At 38.0% G+C, this 19537-nt stretch overlaps 2 protein-coding genes across 8 annotated transcripts in view; one reads left to right on the plus strand and one right to left on the minus strand.

Annotated features, from left to right (window-relative positions):
• Positions 1-14723: 14723 nt before the first annotated feature.
• LOC106128378 (uncharacterized) lies at positions 14724-17700 on the plus strand. Of its 4 annotated transcripts, XR_001228443.1 has the most exons (4): positions 14739-14951; positions 15038-15144; positions 16371-16449; positions 17135-17700. XR_001228443.1 is itself a non-coding variant. In XM_013326739.1 (3 exons), exons 1-3 carry the CDS (start codon positions 14946-14948, stop codon positions 17370-17372), a joined length of 351 nt encoding a protein of 116 aa, XP_013182193.1. In that variant the 5' UTR covers positions 14739-14945; the 3' UTR covers positions 17373-17700. The 4 variants fall into 4 exon arrangements, 1 of the variants encoding a protein (XP_013182193.1); XR_001228442.1 differs by lacking the exon at positions 17135-17700 and having other exon boundaries at positions 16371-16646; XM_013326739.1 differs by lacking the exon at positions 16371-16449.
• The window catches only part of Eip75B (Ecdysone-induced protein 75B), an 84575-nt gene continuing 82729 nt past the window's right edge, over positions 17692-19537 (minus strand). For all 4 annotated transcript variants that reach the window (XM_013326735.1, XM_013326736.1, XM_013326737.1 and 1 more), the window contains one exon: positions 17692-19461. In XM_013326735.1, coding sequence (XP_013182189.1) covers positions 18037-19461 — 1425 coding nt within the window. In that variant the 3' untranslated portion in view covers positions 17692-18036. The remainder of the gene's footprint in view (positions 19462-19537) is intronic.

Genomic DNA, 19537 nt, shown 5'->3' on the forward strand with positions numbered 1-19537 from the left:
TGCAACAAAAATGTATGCATTTTGTAGGTTAGGTGTAAATTTTGCATAACACATTGTACTAAAGGGTCAATCCCCTCAAGGACGTCGTCAGCCGATGATCTAGGCTAGATATATGGGGGGGCAGGTTGGATATTTTTAATTCCATATGTATAATGCTTTTTAGGTAGAAAATGGAACAACTGACATGTAGTTTTAGTTTAGTTTTAATATTATAAGATAATTGTATTTGTAGTATCATAGTAGTTTTAATATCTATTTTTTGATTTTTCGATTCTCTACGGGGGAGGAGTAGCTGCCCCCCCCCCCCGTCGTGGTGACGCCCGTGATTCCCCTGATCCGTCATGAAACAACATGATAGACATTTACTGTTGGATGTCGTGCCAAGTTATAGGACGTATAAAATCACTACGTACGAATTTACTTGTTTATCATACATCTAATGGATTTTGGCTTTACATTGACGTAATACCAGGAAACAGATAGACAAAAATGGTGAGCGGAAATTCCGAAAATTTAAATATGGAGGCTTATTTAACGATCCTGCATCATTCTCGGAACAGACATCATTTAATAATATCGATATAAGTATAGATTTAAGCAAAATATAATTCAGTAGATGTTATAATGTTATAGATCCTAAAGATACTAAGTTAACGAATAGCATAACAAGAGACAAGTAAGAACAAAGATAACCGACTCAAGGTTGGATGAAGGTTTTCAAAGTTGACGTACATAAACTTTTACAAAGTAATTTTAGAGGACAATTAAAAAGGACAAAGAGGGGTGGCGGAGCGGCGCAGCCTTCCGGAAACCTGACACTACGCGTGAGTGAGAAGCGCGGGTGACGGGCGCCGCGGCCGTCGACTGACGACCCTGACTCTTGAAATAGTCTTCCGCATTAACGTCGAGAGCGAAAATATCGCATGATGCCGCCGCAAGGCCGCTCGAGCCCCCGCGTCCCCCGGCTCCAAATTACCCTCCTTATAAGGACGAAAATACACAGTAGGCGTTTGAAATTCGGTTGACATTTCGCACGTCTACCTTGGAGAGTCGGTATTTCGCAACAATTCGATGTTAAGTGTAATTTAAAGTAAACTTAATCTTGTAGTCACAGCCGTGTTTGGAATAATCCTTTATTGACTCTAGTGTCATTGTCTCAGCGCAGACATCCGTTATTATATCATTAATGCGACGTAAGCTTAGGTCTTAGAATTGACTTCAACACTTCCTAGTAGGCAGACAGCAAGGTCTTAACCGTTGACTTTGTTTGCAACGTAAATAATACGAGTGAATGGCATATAACTGTACACTGAACAGCGCAGTTGTACTACGTCACAGATCGCCTCATGCTTTCAATAACAATACTTCTCTTCAACATCAAAAAATGAAATAAACTTTATATAGAAAATGTTGTAGTCGATATAAGCATTTTTTGTAGTCGCAACCTCTCTTCTCGACCATCTCTACTAACTTAATTCTTTGCAATACGTAAACTAGTAGAAAAATGTCATTTACAAGTGTAATGTCGTGTTATAAGCAATTAAATTGGTAGATAATAGTTTCCTAATTCTATAATCATTCACCGACTGTTTGAAGTTATTGCAAAAATCTTGTTCAATGAACGCATCGATATGGCATCGCATGATGCATGTAATCACGATTTACCTTATCATTTCCAGCTGCGAACAGTTTAATTGTATTGTCATTGTAATACATACTTACGTATATGAATGTCATTGAAATCGCAAGAAGTTTTCCGCTGTGCAACTAATGCTAGCAGCGGCAATGCCAATACTAGTGTTTAATTATTATACTAGTTTCTGCTAAAACACGTCACGGCCTTGCCCCGGACTCTCCGACTGTGCATTCGACGTTTGTTTGAAGTCGTAAATCAAACGGTCGGCTGTAAACAAACTGCCCACTCAGCTAGAAAAGTCGAAGTTTAAAAAAAAAGAGTGCCTGGCCAATATTAACAACCTTGTTGAAATTTGAAAATGAAGACGGTCAATGTTAACGTGCCAAAATTGTTGTACGAACATTAATTGTACTATTTGCTCGTGAAAAATTTTGCGGTTTTATAAATAAATAAATGAACTATTTGCGTGTCGTGAAGGTTACGAAATGTAATATATTTAAACTATAGAAGTCAATTATGCTTTGAAAAATTAATTAACGCGTTACAAAATATGTAATATCAACATCATCATAGACAACGCTATAATCATCAAACTAATTTCCAAGAGAAGTTTCGAGTGTACTACAAATAAATCATGGAAGTGCACCACTCCGGTCCAGTCTAGCAAGACTTACTTAAAATATAGATAATTAATATATAATAGATTCTTGTCAGGAGAAACTAAGGATCTCCTTCTAAACTTAATATTTGCAGAGTTTGCAGGTTTTTTTTTTACTGAAACACGCCTTTTCTTCGAAGAACTTTTTTTTTCTTTGGCAGCGTGACAAATCAAAGTTTAAGAACACTGTAATATTCAACACTGCTTGTCTTCTAGAACCTTCTATCTTAATTATAATTTATTGTATGTGGGAATCACTAAATAATATAACTACAGCAACCTGAACATACCTGGTAACCCAGATCGCACACTTTTTTGTGTATTATTGAAAGCAAAATACAGCTATATAAGACCCTGATAAACATCTACAAATACCTGTACTCCTGATTTGGATATTTATAAACTGTCAAATTCACTTTCGCTGTCACCGATTGTAAATCGGGCATACATTACTTTGTCAGACGTATTGTGTGCCGTTTCGGCAGTCACGTTGAGCTGTCTCACGCACCACCTCACGTGCTCAAGGCATCAATATTAGTCCAATAGCACCTCTTTTAATTCACGAATTATTTTACACTGTTTTTTTTTTAAGTTTATAGAGTCAAAAATATGACAAAAAATTCTGTTATATATTTATATAAAATAAAAACTATTTATAGAAGTAATTAATTCATAGCATAATTATTCGCAACTAGTGAAAGCGACGTTTGAATGTATGTTTCATAATTTAAATGTCTAATTAAACACCGCAAAGCGAAAGTCTAATATAATCTCTTGAACCTATATATTACGATCTCGATGAAAATATCTCGACATATAATTTAATACGTGCCATTAATCACTTGAAATATTGTCATCATTATTAATCTGTACTTTGTAAAGTTTATTTTGAGTTTCTACAAATTTGTAAGAACGGTCGTTGCGCCCAGCGTTCATTCGATCCCATTTGTCACACGGTTCACTGGCAAAATAAAAAGGCAACATCCGAATAAACGATGAATCGTAAAAAATGTGTTGTCACGTCAGCAAGTAATGCAGGTCACTGACCATCGGATACGGCTCGTCGTTGTTTCGTATCGCGCTGAAATACGAGAAATTGGGCAGTTTGTTACACGAGAATGTAAATAAGAGCACGGAAGTGTGTCGCCGGCGCCAGCGCAGCGCAGCAACCGCGGCGGCGCGCTCACATTGTTTCGCTTTCTCTTCGTTAATACATCAACTCTATTGGCTAATAAATTTTGAATATGCTCCTTAACTTTATCTAGACAGATTGAAAGTTTTGTAGATAGTATAATAAGTGTAGTGTCCGAGCTTATATAGTCATTTTAACTTACACACCATCACAATGTTTTATTTTACTATACTTAACATATTAATAAAAATTACGATAGGCACTTAGATGATCATAAAAATTAGATCATTTTAATTAACTGTCGCGACTTACTAAACATAAACTTAACTCTCACGTTAAATTACTTTTTATATCATATTATAACATGTCCGAAGTATCAAATTGTAGCGCAGGAACTTTTGTTAAATTTGTCTAACCAGTGTGTTGTATACAATAAAATAAAAAGTAACATTCAGACCTAATAGAATAAAAAACTCACATGACATACATCATTACGAAACATATAATTTATATAATCTTTGTATGACAAAGCTTTTTAGGCCGGCATCAACAGCCCGGCCCACTGCCCTGACCTACATATTGATGATTGTATGTAGATGTTACAAGTCGTAAGTCAGTCGAGCCTGTGTTGCGATGACAGCATCTATAAGAACGACGAGATGTATCGCCGCGTCCTCGCCCAATGTGCAGAGAAATTGAGGCGATATCTCTTATGATACGGCCTCATGAGATCTCTGCCCTAGTGGCCAACTAACTACTGCTCGCAATCCACTTAAGTGTCTGATGTTATCATAGTCAGGTAACGTAAGTTAGAGATTGCTAGTCATTTTGTAGTTTCTATTTTTAGTTACTAAGGTAAAATTAGTTTTATAATTGTTTAATATGCACTGGATTTACTTGGTACAAAATTCTTCAACAAATAGCTATACGTCCAAGTTAACTTTGGAAATCATAGATAAAAAATCTAAATAATTGTGTATGAGAAACCGTTCCATGTAAATAATTAATAGCCAACAGGTAATTTCACATTTTAGCAACGTTTTCCATTTGTACTTATACAAGTAGAAAGCTTCTCAGCATTCACTTAATTTTTGTTTTAATTTGTCCATCCATTTCTTTGATCCATAATTGCCCTAGTTGCTTAAATTTTAGTCTTAAAATGTTTTTTAAAAATAAAAATGAGGCCATGAGGAAATAAAATTTTCGTACACAATAGGCGTTAGTCTAAAAGCTCGATACAGTAGCATCATTAAGGACGAGGTCCTTTCTCTCGCGGCGGCCGGCAAAGATTTCTCTCGCGTGTCCGTATTCGAATTGGGGTCAGGCCGCGCCCGCGCCCGCGCCCGCACTACGAACCAACGCCGCCTTATGCTCAAACAATTGCACGCTAATTTCGTGTAAGAATAAAATGATTTATTGACTATTCAAATTGCAATATGTTATTTATGAATTCTTGCTTTTAATAATTACTTATTATTTGTCTTGATAACACAGAATTTGCTTTCAACATCTACAAACAATGGAAAATTAAAGGGTAAAGTATTCTTAAATAATTTTAAGTAAAACATTATAAATAAGATTATTTAATCTTATTTATAATGTTTTTCTTTATTTTTAATTTCTCTTGCCGTATATTTATACGGCAAGAGAAATTTTGCAGTAAATCTCAAGCATATATGTAGGTACGTAGTACGTAGTATGTACGTAGTTAAACTTGCCTAAAGGGACTCCTTTCAATAATATATTTTAGGTAATTATTCGTTTTTAATATTTTATTTAATATCATAGATTTAAGACTCATCAGGTACGTAGTTATATGTGGGAGCAATGTTAGGTACCTATATGTTAAATAAGTTTTATTTAATGTTAATAATAACTAAATAATTAAAATTGGTATCTATAGAATATACATAAGTAATGATATAGAAAATTAATTTATATTAATAAATCATATGAAAATAATTATTTATATAAATAATCTCGGGGAAAACGTTGCTTTTATATACAACAGGAAGGAAAGATTATTATATTTAAATGATTAAATGATATATTAAATATATTAATAAGCACATAAATTAATAAAATATTTTATACTTTCGTAACACACATCAATACTATAAATTGTATAAAAATATCTTGCACAAACAGTAGAATAAAAAATGTGTATAATGTTTCAAACAGTATTAAATTAATAATAAATTCAATCCAGGCCTCGCTCTCAAGTCACATGATTGAAATCAAGGCAAAGCATACGAAGTCTTTAGGGAACGTCGATACGACGGTTCCTACGCAAAAGGAGGTAACGCGTTTATAACATAATTGAATTTTCTTACCTCTTGAACATTGCAAAAAAATATATTTATATTTCTGAAATCAAAGAATATCTTACTTCTTACTAATATTATAAATACGAATATTATGATGGATTGATGAATGGATGTTTGTTAGAAGGTACCTCCAGAACAGCTGAATTGATCTCGACGAAATTTGGTATAAATATAGAACATAGTCTGGAAGAACACATAGGCAACTAATAAAGTTTACAGCTAGTGTTGTATAAATATTGACATTTTGTATATAACGTATGAAGCATTGTGTGATTAGGTTATGATCTATTTAACAGTGGTAGAGCCCGCTTTAACATCGCACGAATCGGCCCGGCTCGCCCGGTGAAATACCACGACTACACAGAAGACAGGCGTGAAGTGGAAGCAATTCCGCGTTTCGGCTGATGAGTGGCCTTATTCAGTCCTCTTTCCCTTCCCCCCCTTTTTCTTGTAAGGAAAGGATGGGAAGTGGAAGTGGACTTTCCGGATGAGAGGATGCATGGAAAGGGAAAGTGTTTTCTTTCTGTGCATCCTATCCTCCGTCGATTAAAGGTAGGCAACGCATATGCAATTGCTTATGTCTATGGGCAACGGTCACTTCGCTATTTCAGCGATTTCAGGTGGCCGCTCGCTCGTTTGCCACCTTGTGATATAAAAAAATTAAAATCTCCTGAAATATCACAGTTTTCGTCTTAAGATTATAGGTGTCGTTATATCTTTAATAATGTCTAGGAACTTCAATGTCGCAAGTCAAGGCTTCCAATATGGTATCGTAATGTTTCCAGAAGCGTACACGTGTAAAACCTATACTGCTCTGTTATCTCGCCAATAAAAATGAATCGTGCTGGAGTTTTATTACGATTTTATGTGTTTCTCGTACTTACCATTGTGGATATTGATAAGGAAATATTATTTCAGATTTACGAATAGGCTAAAAAATATTTGTTCGGGTTATTTTTAGTTAGTAATTGATTTATATTCATAGTACTATTGGTATAGATTTAAAGCTCATTAGACAACTTCTAGTCTGTCTTGACATGCTGGCTATACACCGGGTAGGCGTTGTGAGTAGCCGATGCTGATATGTATGTCTATGAACGATGAGCACAAAAGGCCTATGAGTACAATCCATCAAGATACCTAGCCTTATAGATAGCAACTGGAACTGTGATTGTAGCTTTTAGAATTAAAAAGCAACAATCTCTAGTTAGCAATATAATAAGTAAGTTAACCATAAAACGATTTGATTATGTCCTTTTAAATTCGATACACGATTATTTACTGTTTGCGCATGTGTTTATAACAGATTGACATAAAACACATAATTTATGTTAGAATACATTTACTGAAACATCAGGAATTGTGGTACAATGTTGCCAGTGGTAAACATATACAACTACGCACCATTACCAATGTCACTCCACAGTGGAAATAGCTTTTGTAACAGAAATTATGTATACATACTAAATTGTTTTACGTAAACATGTTTTTCAAAACACACGCGCAAAAATTACGTAAATTATAATAGCCAGAACTAATTTTTTTATATGTACCTATAGCAAATGAAAACACAATTAATTTCTAGTATTTTAGAAGGTTTTAGTAGTAGATTTTTGTTTTTTTATTTGTAAATAAATCTATATTTTCAAACAAATATTTTATTATTAAATTATAGACAAAAGCATCAAATACAAAACATAGTAAAAGTATGTATTATATATTATTTGCAACAGCACAGTAATGTAAAACACATAGGAATATCTCAATGCCATTATGATTGGTAGAGGTGACTGTCGAAGTACATAAAACAATAATTACATGTGACAAATAACACATTATCTAAATTTTAGCGTGACCTCGAAGCGCGAGGCGCGGCCGTTGCTTCCTGGTTAGCCACTCGAAGATAGGGAAATCGTTTAGAATGTCAAGTCGATATTTTTGCGCGGCCATGAATACTCAAGGTCGGACGTTTATTTTTGCAAGCGACGCCGATAAACATGGTAGAAAGTGATTCCAATCGACTGATGTGATACACCTCTGGCTTTACTCCAAGCCATCTTCATACGTTTCAAATTTAAAATCTCGTCTATTTTTCGTCGTACAAATTGATAATGCAAAAAAACAGGTGGGCACAGATAAAATAAAATCGATATTTTGTCATAACCATGTTTTATTATTTTTCGTAAATATTCTTACTTTTAATAATGCGGAAATGATATTAACGTTTACCGGCTTCTGAAATTTCGTGTAGGTGTATTAAAAAATAACAAGCATAAAAAAACGTGCTCATCTTAAAGGTTAATTCGATTTTATTAGCTGTTTGTGGATTGGACAGTTGCGGTGCGGAGGTGAACCTTTAAAGTAAAACCATGATAGTGTAGGTCGATTGAGGAATTAGCAAATTTATTCCGTGAAATAGAGGCAAGCAAGAAGCTCTTTAGCTGTTGCGAATGTGAGGCGGAAGTGTGCGGCGCGAGGTGCGCGGTGCGCGGTGCGGGGCGGCGGCGCGAGGAGCGACGAGCGCGCTATCGGTCGCCATCGGTATCTGCCGCGTTATCGCGCGGGCACCTCGGCGAAGGTCCGTCGGAGGTCACGCGCTGACGTCACGCTGATAACGATTTGCGCGGTGACCTTGTCGCTCGCGCCGAATCTCAAGGTTGCCGCTATTTGTACAGTCAGATTAGACCGCGCCGCCCGCGACTCCGCGCCCGCCCCAGCTCCGCGCCGCTCGCGCCGCACCCGGACCTGCTACTATGCTATTATTTGCGGAGGCCGCCCAGTTTGCTTCTTGACCATCGGCTTTCAATTTGCCCTTCATGAAAATCCAGATTATTTACTATTACTTATTAATATTTGACTTTCGATATTACTTACGATGATACTTATTAATATACGACTTAGCATTTTTTTTCTATAAAACTAGTTAATGGCTTTCATATCAAAACGTACAAATCTATATAATATTAATACACTACAAACAACTCACGCTGACCTGAAAGAGTAGACAGAAATTACGTAATCCTTTTTTTTCTCTTAAAGTAAAGAGTATGTTAAATTTTGATATCAATTCATAAAATAAGTCGCAAAATAAGTTGTTTTCTCGAAAACAATATAGATCAAAAAACTTTTAAACAGCCACTTTACGTTTATCAAACTTTATAACTTGTTAATTATAATCTTGAGCTCCTGGATCATACTGGGTTACAATAAAGTCAACCGTAAGTGAATTCGTTATACTCCGCAGTTGTAATTTGGACCTAATGAGAAAGAAATAACGAACAGATGTACAGTATGTTCCTTTTCTCACTGTTTATGAGAGTACATTTCATCTGAAATTGATTTGAGTCCCATAAATTAACGTTATTCTAGTACTACCGGTTGGCCGAGACTCCATTCGTGCGGAATTTAAAAAAAAAACAAAATTAGCTTAGGTGTTCTTCCAGACTATGTTTTGACATACACATGTCAAATTTAATCGATATCCGTTCTTCCGTTCTGGAGATACCTTCAAACATTCATCCATGTAGACATTCGCATTTATACTATTAGTAAGATCACATAATAATACTTTGCAACAATAATAAGGCTATCATTTCTATGGAGCTGTTTTTTCGTAGGTACCGATTTGCGAGGCGACTCTTCCGCGCTACGTCACAAGGTCGTCGTTTGCGATATAATAGCGTGACAAAATATTATCTCCATATCGGATTATATGTATAAATATAAAACGAACATTTCCTCCATATTATAATTTTTTTTTTTATTTTTTACAACCGAAAAATTTTGTAAAGAAGGGATAATTAAAACTTTTTGCCCGTTCTCTCCTGTTTTGTACCATAACGTATTAGTATAATTTATATATGTTTTAATTTTTTTTAAATTATAGAAGTAATGTTTGCATTGCTCTTTGTTAATAATTACAGGAAACAATACTGAATAATATGCATATGTCGCCTTATACGTAAACATTGTAACGACTTATGTACTAGTATGTATAAAAGTTTTATTAACTATGTACTCATTGTTTGTTCCTGATTATTCTTCAAGGTGATATACATATAGTATGTAATAAACTAATGTCTGAGTTGTTATACATACCAATGTATTAAAACAAAGAAAAAAAGAATTGTTTCAATATGTTAACAGAAAAGATGATATTTTTTGAATATAAACTTATCTTCATTGAAAAAAGAAATAAAAAATTGCATAGTTTTCATTCTGAAAACATCGATTGTTGTTGAATTTGAATATAATTCATTTCAATACAGATGTTCTAGAATTCTTATTAGATTCGTGATGTTTTTAATTATGTCTCCGAATCTATAAGTGGGCTGGATACAGCATTAAAATATAAAGCCGGCCGATAGCGTCGCGTCGAGTCGCGCAGTCGCCAGCAGCCGGCAACCGGCGATCAATGTCAATGTCATTGTCCAAATCAGTAAACTTGATTCGTACCGCGTGTACAGCCAACGCTGACCAATGTCCTATCACTTCCCTGCCTTTATTCCTTCCGTATTGATTACATATTCTTTTTTTTTAATATTACTATTTTACTTAGTATCACCATAGTAACAAATGTTTAATCTCCCGTACATATCTATTTAAAAATATTACAAATAACTTGTTAATGGAAATAATTGAACAATACTTAATACTTATATTTGTAGTATTTTAGTTTTTTTTGCAATAAAATGTAATGAGAACAGACGGCGCTGGGACGCGTGCGTATAGTTTGTTTTATCTGTATCTCGACGAGCGGTTACGCAACTCGTGCGCCGCCGCGTGAAGAGTGAAGTTCAATGTCACGGCAACACACACGCGCAGCGCACGCACACACGAACACGCGCACTCGCGATCTGCTCCCGCGATATCTGAATAATCGCAGCCAACCCGTTACTCGCCTCTATCTCCGCATCCCGGAATAATTCGCGAAAACACGATGTTCTGTGCGAAATTCGTGAAAACATGCGATTTTCCTTTGTACGAGGTGTAGCAGCGATGTCGATAATAGTATTTGTGCGCAAGGTCATGGTAAAGTCGAGTCGCTATTTTAAAATCGCAAAGTTTGTTGCGTCATCTCTTCCTGTTTCACTGCCACGTGTGATATGTTAATGGTTGAGGTTATGGTAAAGACAAGCGCTACTTCTATTCATATTTCAGTTGTTGCGCCATAATATCCGTAATATGGCGCATCACTTGTTTACGAGTTAGTTTCACGTTGATTTATTTCTGACACACTCGTTGAATCATTACGCGAGTGCCAATTGCAATTTTCTAGAATTTCTCTTAACAAACTGCTGTCGACAACAATTGAACAATTTTCACGGCGCCACAATGTCATTGAGGTTATCAAATATCAATACATTTGTAACTACGTCATTGCAATATATTTACTTACACGTTTGAAGTGAGCCCACTGATCGACGTGTGATATTTTAAGAATTATCGTATTACAGATACCGGGGTTATACGTGATATGAGTTGAATAAGCATTGTAGTTAACGTATCGTATGTTCTTCAAGAACGACCTTTCTTGTTGGTCTTGTGAAACAGTAACTATTGTAAAGGGGAGTCGGGGCACACTAAGGGCGCGCCTTTATCGTAGGTCAAGGGCGAATGGTCTCACTGACCTACATGTTCGGTAATGTCGGCCGGCAAGGTCATGCCACCCGCCAGCCCTTTGGCACAAGCCCCAACCAGTGTGCACCACCAGTCGACTGCGAGGCGAACCGCCTGTGTTACGGGTCACAGGTTCGTTATTGATTTGTTAGACCGTGATAGTGCATTAGTTGTTTAATTCTATACCAAAGTTTTACTTTTCTACACTATTTCTTTTGACATAATTAAACTATCGTAATGATATCTGTAGTTCACAAATTATAATTTTACAATTAAGAATTTAAACTCTCCATGTGCAAGGAAACAAAAAAAGACCAACAACCCAAGACAAAAATGTTACGATTTATATCACATTCATATTTCCAAGTTCTATAGAATTTTGTTGGTATTAAATATCTGATGAAGCTAAAACACAATAACTATCCCCCATACTTCTACTAATAAATGAAACCTATCGTAACCTGAGGGACATGATTGTGTTAGATAACTCATGTTCTAGGAAATAAAATAAGGAAATATAATGTTGATTTTTTTATATCTAACACAAGTCACACAAAATACAGAGAGCTCGAATCGTTTCGTATACCTACAGACGTGGAACAACCTTGAGTTTGCAAACATTACACAAGAATAAGATAAAGACGTGATAATGGTTTTAAATAACTACTCTTTTTTCCGTAATATAAGATAGTGTTTAAAACATTCGTTGACACGTATGCTGTATGTGATAAGATTGAATGTTTGCCTCGGCGCGGCACGGCGGTCTAGGGATGGTACGACTGGATGTAGCTGCCATGCGACCTTGCCGCGACCTCGACACCCCTCCCGCCCGCCGCCCCACACCTCGCGCACCCTCGCTCCAGAACACTCCCGACCGCTCAGCTTCACAGCCTCTCACAACATTAAGTTATGCAACCGACAAAAGTCGGCCCTGTCAGAACACCCGATTCTATTCCCTTATCTACAATTTAGATTCTTTGATTTAAGTTGAGTAAATTTTCGTGTTTGGATTTCTCTTCAATAAAAATTTATAATAATTATTATATTATACGTATGTTGATATTAATATTTGTGGCAGTATCTAAAACAAGACGAGCGTATAATTTTTATGTATCAGGAATCTTCGAAACAAAGGAGCTTGTCTTAACCCTTAAGAACACTGAGAATGGGACTTTATGAGACTTCGAATGTACTCTTTTTAGCATAGTTCTTATTCAGATCTAGAAGTAGCTCGCAACTACGTACATGTGGAATAAAAAAAACTTAATAAAATAAAAATTAAAAAATTATAATATTATACATACAACACATAGGGTATTCTTCCAGCCTATGCTAAATTTCAGCATGATCTGTTTAGCCGTTTTGAAGGCAAGTAACAATAATCGATTCAGCTAAACTTTTGCATTTATATTATTAGTAACATTAAGATTAGCGTGTTTTAATTTAAAATACGCCCCTGTACAAAAATTACCTCTTTTTTCCAAAACTGATGAAAAAAATTGTCTGCCTCTCTGTGGACAAATTCACGTTTGCATCGGGTAATAGAAAACGTAATTAAACAAAAATAAGTACATGTTTTATGAATCTGATATAAACCTTCGAGTGTCCTCATTTTCATAGTATATTCTGTGTGATCCTCCCCAGCTGACCTAAATTCTTGCTCACAAATACCTGACATCAAGGTCACTGTCTTAACATGTAAAAAAATTGTAGTAGACACAAGATTTTGTTTATTAGTTTATTTGTCTATGAATATAGATCAACACTGGTTTCGCCATATTAATTACCGTGTTTAATTTATAACGTAAAATATAAGCTTTCATATATTGTTCTATTAATATTATTGAAGTTAAAAATTGCCGTTGTAGTTACAATAATTTATATTCGTTTTATTTAACTACTTGTCACCTGCAACATTGGCAGCATGATATTTAAAAAAAAGAAAAAAAATGTCTATGTCACAACCGGATACATAATCTATTTTCCATTAAAGTTCCGATCAAAATCGCTTTAGTCGTTTCGGTTTTTAACCAAAACAATATACAGGTACACTTGTAAAAGTTAAAAGTTTTTGAAATCCTCATCTGATCAACGTAATCTGAAGGCTTAATATCACCAAGTTAAATGTACTGTTTTAAGTTTTAATAAAAAGCTTTAGGTAAGAGAAGAAAGGTCGGATAAGGTCAAAGGGGGTTAATCCTACGCCACCTCTCTGCTCTTCGCTAAGGGAACGCGGAAATATGTAAATACCTTTACTTCTAATCGCAGATTATACAACTAAGATTATAATGGAGATATTATTTTTAAATACCTACTTACTGACTAGTTATTTTTCCGACTTTAATAATATTTCATTTTAATATATGTTTTAAACAAAAAATATTATGTAATTACAATTAATTTTTGCATATAAATAAGTATGTATATGTTGGATATGGGTTATTATATCTATTAATCGCCTTTTTTAGTACCTACGTCATCAACATGTTATATTGCTATGTCTGGTGTCTTCAAAACTCACTTTGGGTATGTATTTTCCGTTATATTAACATTCCGTTATATAAACTTTCCATGTGGATAATCATTTTTTATATTAAAAATAAACTATAAAAAGGTCAAAAGGTCAGAAGCAGGTGCCCGGCGCGCGTCCTAAAGGTCCTCTTATCGATCGCTTCTTCCCACAGCTTCCGCGCCCGTTTCCACAAGAGTGGAAAAACACATTGTGTCATTTATCTTTTCTTTATTTTTATCTTCTTTTCTTTTATCAATAAACTTTAATATTTCTGTATGTTTGTCAAACAGAACTTGACACTGACACTGTAAAGGTATTCTGCTGGAGCCAGAAAAGGTTTGTGCCGTAAAACATGTTTTTTAACCAATAGCTTTGATTTATTTTGATAATTTTAATTTTGTCATTATTTATATTTTGGCGTTGCATGTCGGATTCAACTAGTGATAAATAAAAAGAACAAATGTAAAAATTACATTGTATGACTTTAAATTTTTCTAACCACTCATATAAGAGATACCATTTACTTATATAATAATGTTTCTAATCAATCAATCAAATAAATACCTGTCTTCATGTCTAGTGTAACTGTTATGTAAGCCTAAAACATTAAGTATTTATGTACGTAATATACAATTATTGTTCCAGAGCGTGGATAAAGGTCACGTCCCACGCAAATCTAGGGAGTGATCGGGTGTGAAGTGCGGGCGGTGCGGGGCGGGTGCGGGAGCGGGCACGCGCGGGCACGCCGACCTTGCCCGGCTGTGACTCTGCGACCTTGGAGCCGGGCGCCCCGCCCCGTCCCGCACTCGCCCCGCGCCACCCCCGGCCGGCTCGCACCCCGCGCCCACGTGCCCTCCCGCCACCCCCGGCCCACTCGTTTTCCGCCTACATCTTGTGCAAATTTAATATCATAAGGTAATAAAGTAAATTCAATAAAATATTAGCAAAAACCTTATCACCTAGCTGCTGCGTGTCGTTTTTGTGAGAAATATTGTCTCCATAGTAGATGACGTAACCTTACAATTTGTGAGTTAATAGAAAATGTGAAAAAATACGTAGCAATGAAGGTTAGTTAAAGTAATTACTTTTGTTTTATTCTATTTAGATTAAATGTCATACATTTCAATGATATTGGTGTATTATTAAATATGAGGCATCCTGTTTCCGCTTGAACCGGAGCGCGGGCGCGGGCGCGGGCATGACCTCGCGCGGCAAGGTCGCAGGTCGCGGCCAGTTCGGGGCTTTCGACGTCGCCTGGAGGTCTTGTATACTCACACTATGTCTACATAACATCACTCTACCAGACACATAACACGTGTACAAACCTTAATAAATTAAACCATTTATTCTTTCCTAAAGTAACCCTGTAGAATTATTGATTAACATAATTTGTCTGAACGTCACTACAATTAGACAGAGTTTGATTTGTTGGTATTAAATTTTAGATGTAGTGGTAACTTAATCTACTTTGTGACTTAATTAAGCGTTCTTTAGTCGTTAAAGCGCCAATAGTCTTAACCTAAAAACTAAGATAGGGTCATACGACAAAGTAGTTGTGGGTCCGAAATCCGCTAATCAATTGTCGGAAACCTTAGTAGCTTAGACATAAGTTGAAATAGTTCAGAGAATCATTAGTAAATTTCAAATAAATGTACTATTTTATATTAAAAAAAATAAAAAAAATTACGTTGTAGTATATTCCAGGTGTGTAAAAAATTAAGTAAACGTTACAAAACAACTAGCAACATGGCTAGCTGTTAAATGCTATCAGCAGATACTAAAATTTATCTCAGTGCTATAAAAATAATGTGCTCTTGAGGTGATATTCAAACGTTCAGAGAAAACATACCTACAATGCACATTAAGTTGCAAATAAGGTAAATAAAATATACATACTTTGTCTATTCAAAATAAACATATTATGTTATCATGTCTTTGTGCGATGTCCTCTAATATGTAGGTATACAAAGGAGATTTTTTTACATTGAATTAGGTCTTTTGAAGACAGAAACGTATTTACCTGTTTTCTTGAAAATACTACAATGGGAATTTGGGAAATTTTTGGCAATGGAAAGCTAACGTTTCGTCAAAAAGCTGATAAAGCATACAACATCTAGCTTTATCTAAAGAGGAACTTAATAAATATCACGTGCAATAAAGTCACGGGGGTTTGACCCCTGACATTTTGTGTAGGAGGGAGCAGATGGCATGTGCAAGGATCTGGATGGAGGGTGCTGTACGTTGGTGTGGGGTGTCCGGGATGAGGGCGGGGATCGCGGGGTGCAGGCGGGCGCAGGGCGATGCACCGACAACGGCACGAGTCAAGTGCAGGGCCGACGCGCCGCCGCGCCGCGCCGGTCAATACACCCGTCCGCTATCCTTTGCAAACGATACACCGATGCGCCCTGTACCCACCGAAATCCCATGTTTTATTTTTTTGTTATGTTGCAGCCCATCCCTAAATGTAGCTAATGTGTACGTTGCAGATCCTAATCGAGTTATGTAGAAATATAAGTAATTAAAGAAGACAACAATGTAGAACCTGATTGAATGTCTCTATCAAAGGTATAACCAAAGCAGTTTTAATTAGGAACTTAAACCGTTGCGAAGTTATCAGGTAATTATGTAAGTTAAATGAATCCAACGAGAACCGTGTACATTTTCGGCAATATAGCTTTTGTGTTCTTCCAGTTTCTTCATTTTGTACCAAATTTTGTCGAGATCTGTTGAGCCTTAAAGAGGCCTTCTAACAAACATCCATCCATCTAACTTTCGCATTTATACAGCCTTCCTCCTCAAAAGGTAGCGTATGGTGTACAAGAGATAGAGTTGCGACAGTGGAACGTGAAAATGTTAATTTGTTTTGAAATTATTTTCAACCTAGTACTAGCCCAGGATTTGCAATTTGGTAAGTCCAAATTGCAAATCCTGGGCTCGAGCGACTGAGCATTTTGGCGTCGTTTTATACAGTGGATGTTATATGGAGTGAAGTAAAATATATTATTTATTTCCCTATTCTATAATAACTTGTATTAACTTGCATAGTTTAGAATGTCTTATTAGGTTACATCTACATCTAGCAAATGCTCAGGCCGTGAACAGCTCGCGAGATGTGGATGCACTCTTAGATTAAAAGAATAATGTAGTAAATTTTTGTAAAGATTTGATTTATTCAGTTCTAAATTTTTTAAAAGATTTCCGCTATAAAAATTTAGTTTGTATATTCTATTAAGTTTAAATTTAATTGTAGCATTGAGAAGTCAGGAAAAGATCGTGCGACGGCACGTCCGGAACACGGAAGTGGCAGCGTGAGGCGCGGGGTCAGCGACGCGGCGCACGGAAATGCGGCTGCTGTGTTGAGTGTCGACGACCGATGTCGTCCTTTGTCGTCACACCTCTGCTTTGCCCTCGAATTGTTGCTGATGTCAATCTTTTTAGATTTAACAAGATTTCTCTTAATAAGAGACATGTCAACGCTTTGTTATTGACGATGAGCTTATTATAAGTATCTGGTAACTTTAACGTATACATTTTATCGTAGTTACTACTATCGCCTCGATTAATTAAACTAATATTTTTTTTATATTAAGAGATGTAAGACATCTTGGTTTGGATCGATGTGTATATGTCGGGCCATTTATGTAATTTGTTTGATGCGCAAAGAATTTATGCGTATTTAGGTGCTGTAAATTGATTCTAAATAACTGTGTTCTCAAGTAATGATGTGAACTTGGCGGGCGCCACAGCCACACCCCCAGGTAAATGCGTAAGATGTGTTATATAAAGGAATGGAATCAAAGTCATAGAAAATTTTTACAAGTTTGTTTTATTTTAATTCGACAACCTGTCATTATATTAACAAACAAATGACTGAGCACGCTCACATACGCACATACAATACACACACAAACACACCGCGACCGGCGCTGCATTGCATTATAAATTATACTTATATAGTCTTAAATTATGTTTCAGTCTATTGCGCTCTCCTCGTCCCGCACCGGCCACGCACGCACGCACGCACGCGTCTTAACCGAATTATCACATATTATATTAAACCGATTTGCGAACGATCATTAACTACATAGTTTATTGAATTTATAGTAGATCGGGGTGGGGGGTGGCGGAGACTTGCGGCTCCGCGGGCCGGCCTCACGCCTCCAGCATGCGCGGCATGTAGGCGCGCGGCGGCGTCGGCGACTTCTTTGACAGGTTTAGCGGCGCGTCCGCCACATCCACCTGCAGCGCTAGCACGGGCGCTGGCGCCAGCGGGGCCAGCGGCGCCGGCGCGCACGGCTCACACGCCTCGCCGCGCCGCATGTATTGCGTGATGAGGTCGGTGCGCTTCAGCTGCTCCGGCGTCATGCGCGGGCACTCGCGCAGGCTGCGCGCCAGCTCCGTGTGGGTTGCCGACAGCGAGGCGCGCGGCGGCGGCTGCGGCGAGGGCACCGGTCGCGCCTCCGCCTCACCCGTGTCGCGCCGCATCGCACGGAACTTCTTGTGCGGCTTGTACGCCTCGTCCATGAGCAGTGGCGCGTCGTACAGCGGTGGCGCCTGCAGCACTCGTTTTAGCACGGGCATGTCGTCGGCGGGCGTCGGTCTCCGGTCCTCCGCGTGCTCCTCCAGCGACGACCTCGGGCTCGAGCAGCCCGATCCCGGGCCCACGATTCGCTCGTGCTTCTCGTTGCCGGATTCGATGCCAGAGTCCGTAGGGGAGTCAAGCTTGCGGTAGCGCGGCGGCGGTCGCACGGGCGTGACAGTAAGGCCGTTGTGCGCCAGGTGCGCCACGCCTAGCGCCTCCTCATCGACGGAGCTGCGCGAGTCAAGTCGCCGGCGGCCAGCCAGCGTGGCGGCCAGTAGTGGTGTACCGCACTCACCGCCTACCTCCCCGGACTCGCTGCTCGACACGGAGCCGATCGGACTGCGCGCCGACTCTTCGGGTCCAGAGTCCGCCCATGAACAGCCTTCCTCCTCTCCCCACATCTGTTGCCTTAGCAATTCCTTGTGCTCGGTGCGGAACACTACCAGTTTCTCCGTGTGGAGCGTGCTCAAGGTGCGTAGATCGGGCAACGTGTCCATCAGCTCGCGAAGGAAGCCGGGCCTGTCGGGCCTGTTCTGTGTGACGACGGTCTGCAGGCAAGCTTTTAACCTGGCGTGCATACGCTCTACCAAGTCTACGTTGCGGAGGCCGGGCCTGTCGGGGGTGATTAGAACTATGGCGCAGAAGAGTCCGATTTCGGCATCCGTGAGGTTCATAGAGTTCATGCGTTCCGCGAACTTAAATGTAGAATCAACGAGAAACCGCGCGTTAGCACCGCTCTGAATAGAGTCCCGTTTCATTAACTGTCCATTAAGGCAGATGATGCTATTGAGCGGCGCATCAAACATACAAATGAGTCGCACAAACAGAGCGTCAAAGAGACCACTTTTTAGCAACGTGAACTTGTCATCTTGCGTGAGCAACTGGAAGCCTGGAATGAGGCTGGCGAAGTCGATCACGCCGCGGATCACGTGGGCGAACCGCTGAGAAAACTCTTTCTCAGATTGCAACTCTGGCGCTGGGTTCAGCGGACACGCCTGCAACAAACAAAACATTTGGTTAGTCAATGACAGTTTACAAGAAGATATAAATTAATTAAATGATAGAGTCAGT

Source organism: Papilio xuthus, unplaced genomic scaffold (genome assembly GCF_000836235.2).
Source record: "Papilio xuthus unplaced genomic scaffold, Pxut_1.1 DF828780.1, whole genome shotgun sequence".
NCBI lineage: Eukaryota > Metazoa > Arthropoda > Insecta > Lepidoptera > Papilionidae > Papilio > Papilio xuthus.

Excerpts from the sequence above, each read along its gene's own strand:
- LOC106128378 (XM_013326739.1), top strand. Across the intron at positions 15,145-17,134 it reads GCTTTCGACGTCGCCTGGAG|CATTGAGAAGTCAGGAAAAG; the intron begins GTCTTGTATACT and ends ATTTAATTGTAG.